The 19719-nt window shown below is 47.1% G+C and overlaps 1 protein-coding gene across 1 annotated transcript in view; it reads right to left on the minus strand.

Moving 5' to 3' along the window:
- The window catches only part of CACNA2D2 (calcium voltage-gated channel auxiliary subunit alpha2delta 2), a 750433-nt gene that overhangs the window by 329652 nt on the left and 401062 nt on the right, over positions 1 to 19719 (minus strand). Inside the window, exon 4 of the mRNA XM_025204332.1 lies at positions 1645 to 1704. Coding sequence (XP_025060117.1) covers positions 1645 to 1704 — 60 coding nt within the window. The remainder of the gene's footprint in view (positions 1 to 1644; positions 1705 to 19719) is intronic.

The following is a 19719-nucleotide window of genomic DNA, read 5'->3' on the forward strand; positions in this document are numbered from 1 at the left end:
GTCCCTGGTCCAGGCTGCCTAATGGAATTTAGTTAGGCTACAAAAGGCCTCTCCTGAATACATGCCCCCATTTAGTGGTCATTTCATCCCCATTCCTCTCTGCAGATAGAAATCTAGCCCTTTCCTCTTACAGACAGCACAGAGATGATCTCAGAAGCACACTTGGGTACAGCTATGACAGCCCTCAGCAATGCTCAGGGTGTTCACCCCTTGCCCTGTACAAAACTAAAGTAATGGTAGATATAATGCGAAGGCCACCTGGTTCTCAGACTGTTTTTTAGCAGAGAATTCAAAGTCCTGTTCAAAGGAGGTATCGTTATCCCCATCTGACGGATGCCCAAGGTTACTCAGCAAGTCAGTGAAAGAACCAGGATGAGAACCTATGCCTCCCAAATCCCGGTCTTATCCATTAGGCAACACTACCTCAAAGACTAAAATGTCCAGGAGCACACATCTTGCTGGACAAAACAGAGACAGTGTGGAGGGGCATGACAAGGTGCCCACTACTTCTGGGGAGCACTCAGGAGACACTGAGGATTTATGACTTTGGGGGCATTTGTGAGATGGATAAGCACATTGAGTGGACAGGAATCTTCCTGGGACAACCAGAGAGAAAAGAGGCCAACTCAATTTTGACAATGCAGTGACATTTTTTCTGGGGCTAGTTTCTTAAGGTCCTCCGGGATTGTTTGCAGGGAATAAGAAGGAATTCTGCATAAGGGAGGCAAAATCTGGCACTTGGTGCTGAGGAGGTCGGTCTCTTGGAATTTTTTTCAGAATTCATTTGCACTGAAAGGAAAACAATCTTTTCTTCCCTTTGCATTATTGTTATAATTTGAGAGCATTTTCAGGCAGAATACTTCAGATTCCTGCGGAGCTTTATCACTGCCATAATTACAAAGTCAAATGCAATCATTAAAACAACATTTTCCCTGCAACAGTCTAGATTACTCCTTCCCCCAATACCAACACCAATTGGCATTACTGTCAGGCATTGAAAAACAGGCGTGTGCGTGTGTGTGTGTCAGCTATCGTCATCTAACACAAGACCTTGGATTGTACCCAGCCTGTCCCTCTCTGTATGCTGATCATACACATGACCTGTCTATTAAGCTGGCAAAAATGTAAACTCTCTGGGTAGCTCTCAATATGATCTTGAAAGCAAAGTGTTTAACCATTAGCTTGACCTTCACCTTCTGTCTTCTGACTGCTCTTATTACCTGTATGCACAGGCAGAGGCAATGCTGGAAACGAGCTCAAAATTACTTCATTCACTTTCATTAGGGTTGGCAGGCAATGGGGACAGAGAGATGAGGAGCAGGGCATCTGCGTATGAACTCACAGAAATGAACAGTGTGAACAGACACAGTTTGCTTTAAAAACTGTAGGGTGAGGGAGGGAGCAGGAGGAGGAGAATTAGAGAGAGAAAGGGAAGGGGGGAAGGGAAGGTAAGGGGGGGGGGTATTTCCTTGAAGGAAAGTTAAGGGAGGAGAGGGAAAATTAAGGAGACTAAGAGAAAATTTTGAAAGGATTTGAAGGTCCACTTATACTTTACAACCAGTGGGGTTACATGCAAGTAGAAAGACAGCGAACTCAGGCCATTTAAAAGGCCACCAGGCCTGAGAAGCGATGACTGGAGCTTACCTTGATGTTGTCCTGCCAGCGATGGGCTTTCTGGAACCTCTCAGCTGCATCAGCGAGATTCTGTAAATCATACAAGAGAGACAGGGTGAGCTCAGACAAGACATTGTCCTTTACAACAGGTGGAGGACTGGCTCATCCTGCCCCTGAACAGGTTTGGTTACACTGGTACCTGGGGACTTACACACAATGGAACCAAACCAGAGAAACCTCCAGAGTGAATAGGAATAGGAAAAGTTTCTACTGCTTGAACTAGAAGTCAGACTCTTTAGCCACAGGCACACATCATCCTTTGTGAATCAGGCACAATGAAGGCTGTGTAACACACACGGTGGGTGAAAGAGCACGTTCAGCAGTGCAGCTGATAAGAGCCAAGGCAAAATGGGCACCTTACTATGCCCTTCCACGTGCACATCAAATTAACAAGCCCTGTGAGACTCCCCCCACTGGTTCTAGACTGGGAGGGTCTTCTACCCCTCTTTTGGTCCCCATCCCTAAACCACAGTGTAATTAGACTTTACAGAGGCTGTGAAAGGCATTCACCCCTGGTCCACAGAGATCCTGGAGAAGACAGGACAAGATGAGACCTTAAAGACTAAATCATTCAGCAGGTGAGAAAAACAAACCCCCCTGATTAACAACTGTCCTTGACTACACAGGTTAAACTGAAGTTGTGATTTTAAACCAGTTTCATTAAATAGGTGCGAAAGGCTATAATTTCAGATTAAAGCAATTTTATTGCAGTTTATCTTAAATCAATTCTTTACTGACTTTGGCTATGCCAAAGAAAACCATTCTGAAACCAAAGCAAGGGTCTACACAGGGATTTCTACCAAGTTAAATCAATCGGTTTTAAGCCATCTGAGGATTTTGAGTCAGTGCTAGTACATGCTGATGAACTCAAGATTCCAGGGACCAGGAGTTTTTCTGGAACTGCCAGACTCTGTGTGCTGAACTACTGCTAGATCTGTGGGCCTACACGCTCTAGAAAAGACCAGGTCCCCTGGGAAAGCTTCTTTAATATGGCTGTCTGAAGGGTTAATGTTTTGCCTGGAGGTAATTAACCCTTACACATTCCTCCAGACTATTTTTACACCTTGGGTGCACACCCTGAGGAGAGTCAGTTCAGCAGCACTGAGCCAGCCTGCAATGCACCAGCTATTTCTGAGAAGCTAGTGAATGGGGAGAGGAATCAGGTAAGATATCGCAGCAGCTCTGCCTTTAATTACTGACTGCAGTGGGAGGTTTCCAGGCTGAGATAGCATTTCAAGACAGCCTGACAAGGTCTAATCAAAGGATAGGTTAAGTGCAGACAGAAAAACTAGTTTATTTCTTTAAAATGTATGAGATTTTTTAAAGGGAAAAAAATCTATCTCCAGTGACAGAGTAGAGATGTCACCACTAATAACTGTAGCAGCATCACTGGAAAGCAAACCATGGGCCATCACTTGGCAGAGTCAAGGGACCAAGTATGCTGTCTTTCCATATAGCTAGGTTACTCTGGGCAATGAGGCTGGCGCCACTTGGAATGTGAAAAGGTTGAGTAGGATCAAAAATTGCTAATACAGTGATGAGCCATTCCTTCATTTACCTGAAGAGGACAGCATTTCATCTCCTCTTAGGAAGAATGGTGCCTACTTCAGGAAAGGGAATATTAGGATAACTGCTTCCCATAATCTATAGAAAGATAAGGCCAGAATTTCCGAAGGTGGCCAGTGATTCAGGGTGTTCAACTAGAGAAACAACAGGCTTGATTTTTTTCCATGGGAGCTGCTGGTGTGGACTAGGAAAGAAACTACAGAAAAACAGGGGATTTTCTGCCTTCCCATGAAGCATCCATTGATTGTACCCTCTCAAAAACAGCAACCCCCTTCTAGTGCTCCATTGCAGAAGAGATGGCAAGGCACATGGACCAGACTATTTTTCGTGGTCTGGGAGTACTTCAGTTCCTGTGGCGTTGCAATGCAGATTGGGGAAGTGGGTGGATCCACCAGGTGGGTGGATATGTGGTATTTCATACACTGTCCAGGAAGGGGTGAGTCTATAATGGAATAAAGGGAGTGCTCTAGTTGCTCTCACAAAGTCACGCTAGGCTGAAATCATTTGATTTCCAGCAATAGAAATAAAAGACCCCACCCATTATTCCAGCAGTGCTCCCTTCACCCTGACCCACCAGGGATCACTTGCCTTTCCCATTGCCATGACCCCTCCCCTGAGAATGGGGTAACTGTTGCACCTTCTACATCCTGCAAGCTGGCTAGTTTGCTTCACTCTCTTCTCCTAGATTGGTGGAATAGCCTTCCGAAGGCCCCAAGATTGGGTTCCTATCTTGATCAGCAAATTGTCAAGGGAAGGGAGCAATGAACACAAGAGGTACCTGTTGCCATTCATTTTATTGGTACATGCCCATTCCATAAATTTCACAGATTTCATAGATGTTTAGGGTCAGAAGGGATCTCAGTAGATCATCAAGTCCAACCCCCCTGCCCTTGGCAGGAAAGAGCACTGGGGTCAGATGACCCCAGCCAGGTGCTTGTCCAGTTTCCTCTTAAAGACCCCCAAAGTAGGGGAGAGCACCACCTCCCTTGGAAGCCCATTCCAGATTCTGGTAACCTGTGAAGAAGTGGCCATTGTTTCTAGTCACTCCAAGGGGCACCCTGGTAAACAGAGCATCTCCTATCCCTTGCTGCCTCCCCCGATGAATTTGTAGATGGCCACAAGATCACCACTCAGCCTTCTCTTGCGGAGGCTGAAGAGATTCAGGTCCCTCAATCTCTCCTCATAGGGCCTTACCTGCAGGCCCCTAACCATACGAGTAGCCCTTCTTTGGACCCTCTCAAGGTTATCCACATCCCTCTTGAAGTGAGGAGCCTAAAACCAGACGTAGTACTCCAGCTGAGGCCTTACCAATGCCACATAAAGGGGAAGTATAACCTCCTTAGATTTGTTTGTGATGCATCTGCTAATGCATGACAGAGTGCAGTTAGCTTTACTTATCACTTCGTCACATTGACGACTCATGTTCATCTTGGAGTCTACTATGACTCCGAGATTTCATAGACATTAGGGCTGGAAGGGACCTAAGGAAGTCAGCTGGGTTCAAAGGATCTCAGCAAAATAAACATCCAAATGTTTCTTAAAGTCCAGAGCAGGTGCTTGCACCACCTCTGGAGGCAGTCTATTCCAGGCCTTGGCAGCTCGGACAACAAAGAAGTTTTTCCACATGCCCAGCCTGAAACGGTCTTGGAGGAGTTTGTCATTGGACCTTGTCATCCGTTGGGGCGCTCTGGTGAACAGGCGTTCCCCCAGATCCTGATGTACATCCCTTATATACTTAAAGGCAGCCACCAGGTGCCTGAGCCTGCGCTTTTCCAGGCTGAAGAGTCCCACGGCTCTCAACACAGGGCCTGTTCTCCTGCCCTCTGATCATGCGCGTGGCTCTCCTCTGGACTCTCTCAAGCTTCTCCACATCCTTTTTAAGTTGTGGAGCCCAGAATTGGATGCAGTACTCCAGCTGCAGCCTCACCAAGGCAAAGTATAGCAGGCGGGAGGATGACATCCTGGGATTTGCTTGAGAAGCATCTATGGATGCAAGCCAGAGTTTTGCTCGCTTTACCAGCTGCGATATCGCATTGGTGGCTCATGTTCATCTTGCGGTCAATCATCACCTTTCAGGCATGGTGATAGCAAGCGTATAAGTGTGCTGCGGGATTTTTTTCTGCAAGGTGGAGTACCTTGCATTTTTCAGTGTTGAACGCCATCAGGTTTTCGTCTGCCCATTTTCTGAGCCTGTCTAGGTCGGTTTCGATCACCAGCCTATCCTCAGGTGTGGACGCTTTACCCCAAAGTTTGGTGTCATTGGCAAACTTGGCCAGTCCACTTCTGACACCAATGTCTACATCATTAATAAAGATGTTAAAGAGTAAAGGCCCAAGGACGGAGCCTTGGCGGATCCCACTGGTCATGGTGCACCACAATGATTTACTTCTGTCTATTATCACTCTCTGGGTCCGACCTCGGAGCCAATTCCCCAGCCAACGGACTGTGAAGTAGCCAAGGCCACAGTTGGTCAATTTTTCCAAGAGGCGATCATGGGACACCAGATTGAAGGCTTTTTTAAAGTCAAGATATATGACGTCAATTTCTTCTCCCTTGTCCAGGTGATAGGTCACCTGGTCATAGAAGGAGATGAGATTGGTCAAGCAAGAAATGAGATTGGTCAGGCAAGAAAGATCCCTTTCTGCTGCTGTGCTACTTAGAAGGCCATCCCCCAATCTGTATGTGTGTTGGTGATTCCTTCTCCCTAGGTGCAACACTTTGCACTTATTTTTGTTAAACTACATTTTATTCTGTTCTGTCCACTTTTGCAAGCTGTCCAAATCCACCTGAATCCATTCCCTGCCCACCCATGTGTTTACTTTGCCCCATAATTTGGTGTCGTCTGCAAATTTGGACAGAGTGCTTTCCACACCCTCATCCAAGTCACTGATGAAGATATTGAACAGCACCGGTCCAAGGAGAGAACCTTGGGGGATCCCAGTGCCCACATCTTTCCAGGTCAATACCAACCCATCCACCACCACTCTCTGAGTGTCCCATACGCCAATTCAACACCCACCTGACTGCGTAATCATCTATGCCACAGCCACTTAGTTTACTTATAAGAATGGGATGAGACACCATATCAAAGGCCTTTTTAAAATCCAAGTAGATGACATCTACCTCAACTCTTGCATCTAAGCATTTTGTGACCTGGTCATTTAAAAAAGAAATAAGGTTAGTCAGGCAGGATCTACCTGCTATGAATCCAATCTGGTTAATCTTCAGCATTATTTTTCCTGCTGGACTCCCACAAATGTGTTCCTTAATAATTTTGTAAAGGTTTTCCCAAGGACAGAGGTGAGACTAACCAGCCTATAGTTACCTGGATCCTCCTTCTTCCCTTTCTTGAAAATAGGGACCACGTTGGCCCATTTCTAATCATCTGGAACCTGCCCTGAGCACCACGAGTGCTCTAACAGTCTTGCCAGTGGTTCTGCTATGACACTGGCTAATTCCCTCAGCACCCTTGGATGAAGGTCATCTGGGCCTGCTGACTTAAACTTGTCCAGCCCCTCCAAGTGTCCTTTCACTAGGCTGGTGCTAACTGTTGGTGGGCAGATGTCCCTCTTGTGCCCGTCTATAATCCAACTGGGAAAATATGTCTTTATCTGTGCTCAGGAATACAGATACGAAAAACTCACTGAAGAGCTCAGCTTGTCACTCCTATCTGTCACCAATTGCCCTACTCTGTCCTGTAGGGGTCCTATGCTGCCATGCACCTTCTTTTTGCTCCCTATATACCTAAAGAAGGACTTTTTGTTGTCTTTAATTTTTGATGCCAGCCTGAGTTCCTTTGCTGCTTTGGCCTTTCTAATTGCCTCACTGCAAGTGTGAGCCAAGTAGGTATATTCCTCCTTGGTGGTTACCCCCTGCTTCCACAGTCTGGATGCCTCTTTTTTCGCCCCTAGGCTTTCCTGGATTTCCCTATTCAGCCAAGAGGGTTTCTTGGCCCCTGGGCAACACTAACCTCTAGAATCAGCATCCCTATCATGTGAGCTCTTACAAAGAATGCCTTGGTGTCAGAGCTTCCTCACATGTGCTATGGCATGGCAGTGGAGATGGAGGAGAAAAAAAAGAAATGAAAGAAAAAAGTGAGGTAAATTGATTTGTATAATGAAAGTGCTGAGAAGTGGCTGTGGTCAGGTCTTTTAATTGAGCTGAAAGGCACAAACGTCAAGAGCCCAGAGGTTTCCAACAAGATCAATTCTGCACCACTAAGTAAATTAAAAGCAGAATGCAAAATAAATTACACAACCTCCCCCTCCCCACTTCTAAGCTCTCTAACCCAGATCTGGAGCTGCGTACCAGGAGTGCAGCTAGGAGGAGTTGTGTGGGACAGGATGGGTATTAAGACAAGCCTTGACCTTGAAGGGCCATAGGTCAGACAAAACAAACAAATGCATCTAGCTGTGCGTGGAGTGCAGTCCAAGTGCTTTGCAGTGTGGGCAATGGGCGCTTTCCAAGATTTCCTAATCAGGCAAAATTCCCACTGAGGCATAGGCTCTGGTACTTGTCTCTATCTGTTTTACAGCATCCCACATGATGACAGAAATAGCTTAATCTGATATCCAATCAACCCAACCTGCTTCAGAGTCAGCATGTCTTAATATTTCATAGATTTCATAGACATCAGGGCTGGAAGGGACCTCGGAAGATCATCGAGTCCAGCCCCCCGCCCAAAGGGCAGGAAGTCAGCTGGCGTCATAGGATCCCAGCAAGATAAGCATCCAGTTTCATCTTGAAGGTGTTCAATGAAGGCGCTTGAACCACCTCCGGTGGCAGGCTGTTCCAGACCTTGGGGGCTCGGACAGTAAAGAAGTTCTTCCTTATGTCCAGCCTGAAACGATCTTGAAGTAGTTTGTGACCATTCGACCTCGTCATCCCTTGGGGTGCTCTGGTGCACAAACGTTCCCCCAGATGCTGGTGGTCACCCTTGATAAACTTGTAGGTGGCCATCAGATCACCCCTGAGCCTGGCTGGTCTGCAGCTATCCTCCTCTCAGCTGGTGCTCATGATGCTTCCCAGGTGAAAAGCACCCTAGGTTTCATCTTAGGTGCATTATGTGCATCACAGCAGCCTTGTAAAATCAGGCACAACCCACTGGCTCCCACAACAGCTGCTGGCTTTACAAGAGTTTTCAGAGAATATGCACCATGTCACAGATATCAAAACTCAGATCCAGGGACTAAGTGGCTAATCTGTAAGCAGGTTAATTAGCCATGAGGCTACCTAACGACACACATCCCAGTGAAGCTCTTTTGCGAGTTAACAGTTCTTAGTGAGACACAGCAAGGCAAGGACATCCTTTATTGCAAGCCCTGCTACACTCTGAAGTGCTGAATCTGTTTTTGCTCAGGCAATAATGTCACTGATTTGTCCCACCGACAACAGACTCAACTTCTACAGTGTCTAGGACAGGGGTGGGTCAAATCTGGCCTGCCAAGCACTTCCATCCAGCCCATGGTGCCCACCAACAAATTTAGCTCCGCCCAGCCTTTCTGCCCAGGAGGATGGGAGCAAGGCACCCATGTGTACACACAGCCCCAAACGTACCCTACTGCCTTGTTCCCAGCCTCGTGGGTGGAAGGGCCTGGCCAGCCCGTGTGCAGCTTCCAGGTGGGGCTGCTGCTGCAGCTGTAGTTCCTGGGGATCTGCTCCACTTCCTCAGTCTCCTGCTGACTCTGGGCAACAGGTAGGGAAGCAGCAGGGGCAGGGCTATAGCTGAGTGGAAGCACGGAGCATGGGGCTGGCAGCAGCGTGGACCCGCACCCAGGGGGGTTGCAGCAGCACAGAGCTCAGGCGGGCAATGTGTGGGTGTGAGGGAGGGTGTGGGGATCCCTCCCACACTCCCCCTGTAGCATCCAGCCCCAGCAGATGGTGGCAGTAGCAGCAGGCAGGGTGCTCAGGGCGCAGGTGCCCAGCGGGGTGCAGCTCCAGCCAGCATTGCACATCGCAGCAAGAGGCACAATCTCCCCCTGGCCATTCGTATTGCTGGTGCTCCCTGCCACTCATGAGCAGCCCCTGCACTCACACAGAACGGGAGGCAAGCCCCAGTGCTGGAGCCGGCTGCCTTCCCTGCTGGGGCTGCTCAGCACAGGAGAGAAGCTCCATGCGCTGGAGCCAGCTGCCTTCCCTGCCCCCCAAGGAAAGGCACCTGGGGCTACCCTCCCCTGCTGCGCAGCTCCAGCAGGGAAGGCAGCCAGCACCAGAGGCTTCTCTTCTGTGCTGCGCAGCCCCGGCAGGGAAGGGAGCTGGCTCCAGCACATGGGGCTTCTCTCCCGTGCTGTGCGGGTGCAGGAGCTGCCCACGAGTGGCAGGGAGCACCAGCGATACAAACAGCCCAAGGAAGGTTGCACCCCTTGCAGCAATGTGCAGCGCTGGCTGGAGCTGTGCCCCGCCAGGTGCCTATGCCCTGAGTGCCCCGCCTGCTCCTGCACCATGGGGGGAGTGTAGGGGGAGTTCCCACAACCCCCCACATATACACAATCCCCTCACATACCCCATGCCCCCCACACACAGAGCCACATCTCCTCACAAACCCTCCCACAGACACCCCCACATCCAACACACACATACCCCCACATCCTACCACTGGCAACACGTAGAGGGTGCATACGTGTGTACATTTACCCCCTGAGCTTGGTGGCGCACCCCCTGCAAAAAGGCACCACCAACACTACGGGCAGCATCTGCAGGCAGTCCCCAATCACCACCTCCCTTGCTGCTGCAGGCAGTCCCCAATTGCTGCTGGCTGCCACTGCTGGCGTCTGTGGGTGGTTGCTGACCGCTGGTTGCCCTCCCCGCCCCCTCCCCCCCACTGACAGTGTTGTGGCTGCCAGCGCTGCTGCCACCTGTGGGAGCTCTAGCCTCTGAGGGCACACGACATTCATGTACCCCACCATACACAACCACAATATACAAAACTAAGTATTTTATTTTTGAGTTATTATGCAGTCACTCTATATATACTATTAAAACACATATGACAAAAATATTTTTGTAATAAAATTAAAATATGCTATAGTAGATGTTTGACTTCTAGTGTACGATATGGGTTTTTTTCTGGTTCTAAGATGGCAAACCCCCCCCCCCCCCCCCCCCCACCGCAGAGTGTTGGTGCCCCCCCCGAGAGTATTTCTGGGGGGCAAGGGATGGGACATCCAGTGGCAAAAGTCAGGGGTTATGGGTGGGACTTCCCATCCCAAGATGGCAACAAGGGGGCGTGACAACTGTCAAGGGGTGAGACTACCCATGCAGCCTTCGACAGCTCACCAAGACTCGTTAAGCGGCCCTCCACCAAAAATAATTGCCCACCCCTTGTCTAGGATCCCAGCCTAGACTGTATATAGAGAAATGATGTAGTCATCTCTGGGGCAGATATGGCACATGTCCTACTGTATCCTGCTATGCCACTGAGGCTTTACAATGAGCAGAACATGAAAATTGTTGCAGGATCTCTAACCAAGAGGTAAGGCATTTTGGCTGCTTCTGCTATAATTTGTATGTTCTTTGAAAAAATATATAAACAAACAAGTACTGCTCAAGACCCTAAAAATAAAGGAAAAGCAAATTACATAACACAGGCAGCAAAATCCCACAATGAAAACTAGAAAGTTCCTGAAATCACTAGAGTGAATTAACAACTGTTTCAAATTTAAGTCCAAGGAAAGTGATAAGATCATTGCATTAATAATTCATCATATTAATAAGCAAAATAAGCTGCATTCACATTCACAGTGGTCAGACTGATAGCACTGGTGCTGAATACATTTGTCAGTGCCTCTTTACATGCCTCATCAGTGACTATTTCAAATCTGATCACTAACCACGCACGGCTAATTGTGTCCTTAGTTACATCCTGACACCCATGCTGACTTGTGTGGGAGTTCTGCACAAGAATCCTGATGGGAAATCTGAGCCTTGATTATGGTTCTTCCCATTTTGCACGTTCAGTTTAAAGACATGGGAAAGGGGGCTGTCGACAAACCTTTAGCTTGATTCAAGACGCTTAGTGACTGATTTGGAAATGTTGTGACTGCTCATACAAAAGAGCCAAAGAACTGTGACCCAAAATCATTTCCCTTGTGGGGAGTCAAACAATAGGTGCATGTGTGACTCTGCTATTACATGCCCAATCATTTTCCTTCCACAGCTTAATTGCTATCTAAATCGCACTATGTCAAAACCAAATAAGATGACTGTGAATTCTCTGGACCGGGAAGATTTCTTCAGAGTGTATCAAGCAAGGGTGGACTCACTGGCTTGGAGCTATTCCCAAGTTATTTCAAATTTCAGCGTCCAGCAAGTAGGTTGGAAATTTTCAGCGGGAAAACAATTTTCTCCAGACAGATCTGAAAAGCATCTGAAATACATGTCAGAAATAAAGAGAAATTGCCTCTTGTAGAAAGATGAATAATCTCACTAGCAGCAGCTGAACTCAAAGAGACCATTAGAGGATGGCAGGGCTCTTTCAGGAGAAAAAAAACCAAACCAATCTCAGTCCAATTTTAAGTCAATGGGAGTTTGTTTTCCCATTGCCTTGAGTAGGACCAGGACTCAGACCATCTTTGTGCAAACATCAGTGCCTTGGTGCTCAGTGGCGGGTACTAATATAGGAATGGGGTAGAAAGAGAAACACATGACTTGTGCCTTAGGCCCCCTCTACACATGCAGGTAAAGGTGCAATGGGATCTAATGTGCGATTCACACAATTGCACCTCCTGCCATGTCACACATGCATGGCAGGAGGCATGATTGTGGGATCATGAATTAGATCCCTTTGCACCATATCACTGGTGCAGAGGGAGTCCGATCCCAGGCTCCCCCTGTACTGGCAAGAAGCCAGCTCCTGTGGCTGGAAGCCCCACACACCCCAGCTGAGAAGTTCCTAGCTGCGGGGATGCCCCACGCAACCTCGGGACTGGAGGATCCCCTCTGCAGCAAACTTCTGGGGATATCTGGGGATGCGTGAACCCTTGGACCCTGGGAATAGTGGCTGCCCTGATTGCTAGGGCTCAGGGATACATGAAAACCCTGGACCCTGGGGACCATGGCCACCACAATCACTAGGGCTCACGGATGCATGAAACTCCTGGACCCTAGGGATTGCAGCTGCCATGACCCCTGGGCTCAGGGGTGCATGAAATCCCTGAACCCTGGGGATTGCAGCTGCCACAGTCTCTAGAGCTTGGGGGTTTTACACTGGGCACAGTGCACCCCTGTGGCTGAAAGCCTTGTTAGCTGACAGGACTGAGCCACAGGGGGGACCCTGCTACACATGCAAATTCAACTTGATAGCAACCAACTATAAGGTTAGTGCACATTTTTGAGGTCTAACTTTATAGCTGCTTGGAGCTTTTAATATCTGATAGCTACTCTGCACATGTAGCTGGTCTCCAGGGCTAGGGACAGAAATTACACATAAACCAGTATAAGTGATCAGAAACTGGTCTAAGACTGTAACAGAATAGAAGCTCAGGCACATAAACCAGTTTCAAAATGGCTGAAACTGGTTTAAGATAAACCTGGTTGAATGTAGTATCAGACTTAACTGATTTGGGTCAAACCAGTTTATGAAACTTCTGTCTCAGACCTCTTCCTGGTTCATGTTAAATCACAGTCCCCCAGCATCCCAGCATGCTTTCCAGCCCTGGACTGGGCTGTGCTATCTGCTCCAGAGAGCAGGGCTGGCTCCACCCCTCTGCTCCCTAGCTGGAGCAGTGAGAGCTGACTGACAAGGGGGTGGGGAAGCAAGCCCAGCTGGGGATGCAGCCTTGCCTACAGTGGGGGGACTGTCCCCCCAAGGCAAATCCCAGCTGGGGACTGGGGTCAGGAAGGGGGGCTAAACACCCCTTCCCCCACTCAAACTTAGTGCTGGCTGCAACTGTGGACTACAAATCCCAGAGGCACCTGGAAGCAGGAAGAAGTGATAACTAATGAGCAACCCTGTAGCATCTGGTTGTTGTAATTCTGGACTGCAAATTCCAGAGACCTCGGGGGCAGCAGAATGAGAAAATGAACACACCGCCAGAAAGCCGTGCTCTAGTGCCCCTGGATTCCGGCCTGAGCCACTGCAGGCATGTGGCTGATTTCCAGAGTCAAAAGTGAATGTCTGTTCACTTGCTTATCAAATCAGTCCATGCAGAATAGACTAACCTGTGAGGATTGAATTGATTCAGCGTCTGGCTTTTTGACTGCCTGTACTTAGTCCAGGTAACTGCACAATTAACCAGTTAATTGCATGATATCTGTAATGTGTAGAGGGAGCCTTAGAAATGCTCAGGTCAGTATAGACATACACACACAATGGACATATCTCTATGCTTCTGCAGTGCTCTTAGGGAGGGACATGCCTGTTTCCACATGCCACACACAAGAATGAAGCAGTTAAGTCACACTGGCAGTAGTTCTTTCAGCTGTTTTAATGCACACTAGAGAGAAAGGCCACATGAATGGCTGTGCAGAAGTCCCAAAAAGTAGCCTTACTGCAATAGTTCTCAAGTTTTCAGTCAAGGCACCCCACTCCAACTTTTTTGAATCTGGAAACACACTGACTGAGAACTACAACATTTCCAATGGTGGTTCTGAACTGAATCATGCCACCACCACCGTCAAGTAAAAGTGCCCCACGCACCCACTGTACAGAGACTGGGAAGGGCTGCAGCACTGTGCACTCTTCTGCCTCATTTGGGTTCTCTGATATAATTCTGAAGTAGGCAGGAGAGCCGGTTCATGCTACAGCCCTTCCAAGAGCACAGGCCAACAAGACTTAATGTTGAAGCACCCCTGAAGGGGGCTCATGACCTGTCATGGCGCCACATCCCCCTCAGTTGAGAAACACTGCCTTACTGCCACATTCCCAGTGCTCAGGGGAAGGGTGTTGACATATCCCATATTGCACGTAGCAAAGAGTATGATGAAGAACCAGTGATACTTTATGAATGGGGCAACAAGAAAATGTTTCAATGTCTTGCTTCAAGACAATTTTGTTATACCGAGAAAAGAAACAGGTTTCACCAAAATGTCAAACCAAGCCAGTGAGATAGACATTTCAGCTTGCAAGTTAGCAGGTAACCAGTTACCAACACTATGAGCCACTTTATTCCTCTACCTTCCCCCACTGCTCTCCCAAAACATTTTTCCTGCATCATCTCAATTGGTCATGGCAGTGAGTATATACTGCTGCTAAGTCACAGTCACGAGAGATCCAACTTGAGGGACACCAGACAGGACTTTCTAAGAAAGCCAAGCAGGTTAAAACATCATAAATCTCTTGCTTGTTTGTTTTTTTGTTTTTAAAGAAATTCAGCCAGTGTGTTTATACCATGCATCAAGTCCTAATTCAGAAATAATGTAACAGGCTGCAAATGTCATTTTTACCAATGCAAACCCAAACTGATCAAAGCAAGGTGATCACAGTGATGCACCAGTGCAGTAATTTTAATACCCTGCCGTTATGAATTCCTCTGACACTCCCACAAGTTGATGGGATATGTAGAATGATTCAGCAGTTGTTAATGGATGTGGCACATAAAGCACGATAGAGAACGGTTAGCGATTATTGTTCTGAGAGGCTGAATAGACTGGGAGATGAGGTGAAACGTATCAACCCCATCCCCCGCAAGCAAACAACAAGGGAGGAAAACTCAGCAAGAGGATAAGAGCTCTTTTTCTGCATCCCATCTACTCTCTCTTCATTCATTCATTACTCCCCCTCTTGACCAGGCTGTGCTTTTGCAGCCTCAGAAAGGGTGTGCAAGGGAGCACACCATCCGGACCATCACAGAAGGAATACTGTTTGTAAAATAAAAAAAGTGTCATGGTGCACAGGGGTGCTTCCTGCCAAAGGGTGCAGCATACCCTTTCCTTAAAGGCTATGCTTATGCACATAGCTAGGGCTAACCCCAAGGTGACATACAATGCTCTTCTGCTTGTAAACACCTGAGTTTGATCCCCAATAGCCATCCAGCTTGACCCTAGAAGCCCTTCTGAACTTTCAGGTTTAAGGTAAACTCCACCTCCTTTATCTCCTTGCCTGCTTCCTGACATGTGTTAGTAACTCCCCTGGCAAGGCAAACCTTCAATTCAGAAAGTCCTCCAGTAGCAATCCCAGAGGTTCTTGATCTTTGGCCCTTTTGTAGCCCATCTCCTACCTCTAGGGCCTGTAATTAGAGCCAACCACAAGAGAGAGAAGACAGCATACTGATTCCTTGAGGAACAGGAAGCACTAGGATAGACAACTGTGGCGCAGGCCATGTGATGGAAGAGGTGCAGGCCACATGGCTTGAACTGGAATGAAAGCCGCCACAAAATTAATCCAGTTATCAGTGTGGGCATACCCTGAGTGTGAGGGCATGTGGAACAGGAATAGATCAAAGTGGCTTGCCCTGTCCACCACTCTGCTGGGGGAGCACAAGCCCTGATATCCAGTACACCAGCCAGAGGCTGCCTCCACATGAGCAGCAAGTTAGTTAGGAGTCTCCCGGTACTCACTCCTCCGCACACCTGTAGCCATGAACTGTCCCTATGCACCTGTACATGCTACCTTCTTTTTCTAAAACAATAGGTTCTTCTCTTAGCACAAGCAATGGGGAACATGTTTGGGAGATACAAGCCAACAGGAATCCCAAAGGCAGCAGGCAAAATGGAGTCCTGGGTTGGCAGCCTTACACAGGCCAATCCCTCCACCTCGCCCAGAAGAGTGAAAGCAACTGTTCTTCCCCTGCATGTGTAAAGGCAGTACCATAACTGAGGAGGGGTAACGAGAGCACCATCTTTTGGTGGGGAAGAGTGTAAGAAACAGCTGTTGTCACAGTAGCAGCTGATCACACCACCACCATCAACAATGTAGCAGCTGGGGCTGCGCCAGGTGCCCTGTGCTACCCCATGTGCAGAACTGTATTCCCATGCATCTGTGTAAAGGCCCAACCTTTTAATGTATACATCATCCATGACTGTCCTTTTCCTCTAGTCCTGATTGCCTTTTCCTCTAGACCAATACGGCTACAATCAGGATACCTACATCATCCGTGCCCATCCTGGGTAGTTCTTCATTCTCTGTGAGGTCATATACTGCATTCTGCAAAATGCCATGCTTGCTAATGAAACACTGCATTGGTGGTGCACAGAAATATCACAGGACTCTTAGTCGAGACCCAGCTGGAGAATTCCTAAGGTCCATAATGGCCAGGACTACACCCTTCATCCCCCACTCCTGGGATGCAAAAAACCAACAGCATGTGATGTGGGCTAATCTGCCCTCCCCATGAAGGCCGCAGCCCTACCTCTATTAGTCAAAAACTGGTGTAACAGCATGAGATTTTGTATCCCTTTTCTAAACCATCTCTTTTAATTCTGGATGTTCTTGTTATACAGATAAAATCAGCATGCAGCAATGCACAGTAGGTTACTGCATGATCAAGACAGACCTCCTGCAATTAATTCCCAAATCTGGAAGTTTTGCCACTGACTTCAGTGTGGCCAGGATTTCTCCCCTGTTTCAAACCCAGTTATGGTGACACCTGCAGGGACACCACAAGACAAGGGTGAGACGCTGGAAATTGGCTTTCAGTACCATCTCTGCCACTGGCCGGATGAGTGACCATGGGTAAGCCCCTTCTCCTCTGTCTCAGTTAATCCATCTATAAAATGGAGATACAGATTCTTACTGCTTTGCAGTGTTTTGAGATCAATGCGTGAAAAGTGCTAAACAACAAGACTCTGTTAACAGTATTTGGAATGTGTAGGCACTTTAAAGTAAGGCAATGAATGACATCATAAATCTTACACTACCTGCATAAGAAACTTAGTTTATTCTTATCAAGACTACAGTCTTATAAAGAAATACATATTTCATCACCATATCATTTCCATTATCAACTTGCACACAGTTCTTCTTTTAATGTTTTATTTTTATCTTGACTTCAAGATCTAAATAGTTTCTTTCAAGGGATGTTGTTAAAGGGAAAGAACAGTTAATATATTTATCAACTGACAGTAGAATTTTGAAGTAAATACTTATAATTCTTTTTCTGGTATAATAGAATTGTAAACGATAAGCAGGAAAGCTTGTACCTCAATTTTTAGTATAATACTGCATGTGGACTAGCAGGTAGGGCTGCTATGTGTGTGTCTGTGCATGTGTGTAGTGGTTTCCCCCCTCCCTCCATGCACACACAAATATATCCATCTGGATTGGCCTGAATAAAGTAAATTGCAGAACCAGGGACATAGCTCTTATGTTTCGTTTTCCAAAAGATTTTGTGCAATGTTTATATTTTGAGATTGCTGATTAAAGGGGAACATTTATTCTGAGTCACAGTTAAGGCTGTAGTGATGAAATATGCATTTCTCTATGTTTGATAAGAATATGTTTGTTTATTATAGGGCTGGCATAAGATTTATGGATATCTTTAACTATTCATTGCCTTGCTTTAAGTGCCTAGGTTTTGCAAATGATGCAATAAGTGACTAGTAGAGCTTGTAGGCAGACAAGGTTCCTTAGGTGAATTTGATATCTTTTATTAGACCAACCCAAATGGTTGGAGAATAGTTATTAAGCAAGCTTTCGGGTTCAAAAACCCTTCATCGGGCTCAGGAAGCTGCAGCAGTTGGTGTGTGCTCTTCCTGGATGGAATGAAAAGTAAACAAGCCAGGGGCTGGGCTGGGCTGGGGAGTCAGGTGCCAGGCAGATTATAATGTATCAAAAATCCAATGTCTATGTTTAGTCCCTGATCTCTAGTATCCAGCAGGTTGGTGAAATGGAGCTCATAGGCTCGTCTCTGGGATGTGTTGTGTAAATTTCCCTTGAGGATCAGGACTGAGAGATTGGAGAGAGAGTGGTTTTCTTGTGAGAAATGTGCCCCCACCGGTAATTGGGTGTTTCTGTCTTTGATGGATTTCCGGTGTGCATTCATTCTGGTGCGCAGTTGTTGTTTGGTCTCTCCTACATATCTTCCATCAGGGCATTTGGTGCATTGGATGAGGTATACTACATTCCTGGAGGTGCAGCTGTAAGATCCTGGGATGCTGATGGCTCTGTTGTGGAGTGGTGGAGATGTGGGGGCAGGTTTTGCATTTCTTGTCATGGCACGGTCTGGATCCTTTTGGTGTGTTCTGGGCTTGAGGAAGTTTGCTTCTGGTGATGAGGTTGGCGAGGTTCGGTACCGAACCTCGCCAACCTCATCCAATGCACCAAATGCCCTGATGGAAGATATGTAGGAGAGACCAGACAACAACTGCGCACCAGAATGAACGCACACCGCTGTATATCACTGCTTTTTTGGTGTGTTTCGGGTGATTGCTGGTTCTGTGCAGATATGTATGTTGGTCTGTGGGTTTCTTGTATACTGTGGTCTGTATTTTACCCTTCTGGATACTGATCCTTGTGTCTAAAAAGGGGATGTTGGTGTTGGAGTATTCTAAAGAAAGTCGGATGGAGGGATGGTGACTGTTGAATTTCTGGTGGAACTCAAGTAGAGATTCCAGGTTCTCACTCCAAATGATGAAGATGTCATCGATATATCGTAAGTACAGCAAGGGTTTGATGGTGCAGTTCTTGAGGAAGTCTTCTTCCAGGTGACTCATAAAAAGGTTGGCATACTGTGGGGCCATTTTAGTGCCCATAGCTGTTCCCATCATCTGGAGGAAGTGTTGATTATTAAAAGTGAAATTGTTGTGTGTGAGGATGAAGTGTATAAGCTCAGTGATATCTTTGGGTCTGTATTCTGGGTTGTAATCTTGTTCCTGTAGATATGTAAGGCAGGCATGGATGCCATCCTGGTGTGGGATGTTCGTGTATAGGCTGGTAACATCCATGGTGGCTAGGAGTGTGTTGCTGGGAAGGTGGTCTATGTTTTTAAGTTTCCGTAGCAAGTCTGTGGTGTCTTGGACAAAACTTGCTCTGTGGGTGACAAGCGGTTTTAGGATGGATTCAACAAAACCTGATATTTCCTCAGTTAGGGTCCCATGGTTGGATATGATAGGTCTGCCAGGGTTCCCTTGTTTGTGGATTTTAGGGAGCATGTAAAAAGTCCCTGGGTTAGGTAGCGGGGGGATCAAATCAAATTCACCCAAGGAACCTTGTCTGCCTATATCCTTAGACCAACACGGCTACAACCTAAACCCCTGCAACATAGTAGAGCTTGTCAAACTTTTCTCAATGGAACTCTTTTTTCATAAGAAAATACTGAGTCAAAGTCAATTTTGTTTAGAAACATCCCAAAAGCATTATTTTGATAAACAAATCGCTTCAATTCTTTATCTCAAAATGTCTTTATATTTCAAAATGTATTTCGTATTATCTTTTGATACTATATTGTACCAGTGAATTGTCCATCAAGAATGATTGGCAGGGCTGAGGACAGAGAGCTGCCACCCACCACCCCACAGTGCCGCCTCCCAGGAGCAGGGGATGGAGGGGGAATCTTGCACACGGTGGCCACCACTCACCACCCCACACTGCCACTGCTACACAGG

The sequence above is a fragment of the Alligator sinensis genome, unplaced genomic scaffold (assembly GCF_000455745.1).
Source record: "Alligator sinensis unplaced genomic scaffold, ASM45574v1 scaffold858_1, whole genome shotgun sequence".
NCBI lineage: Eukaryota > Metazoa > Chordata > Crocodylia > Alligatoridae > Alligator > Alligator sinensis.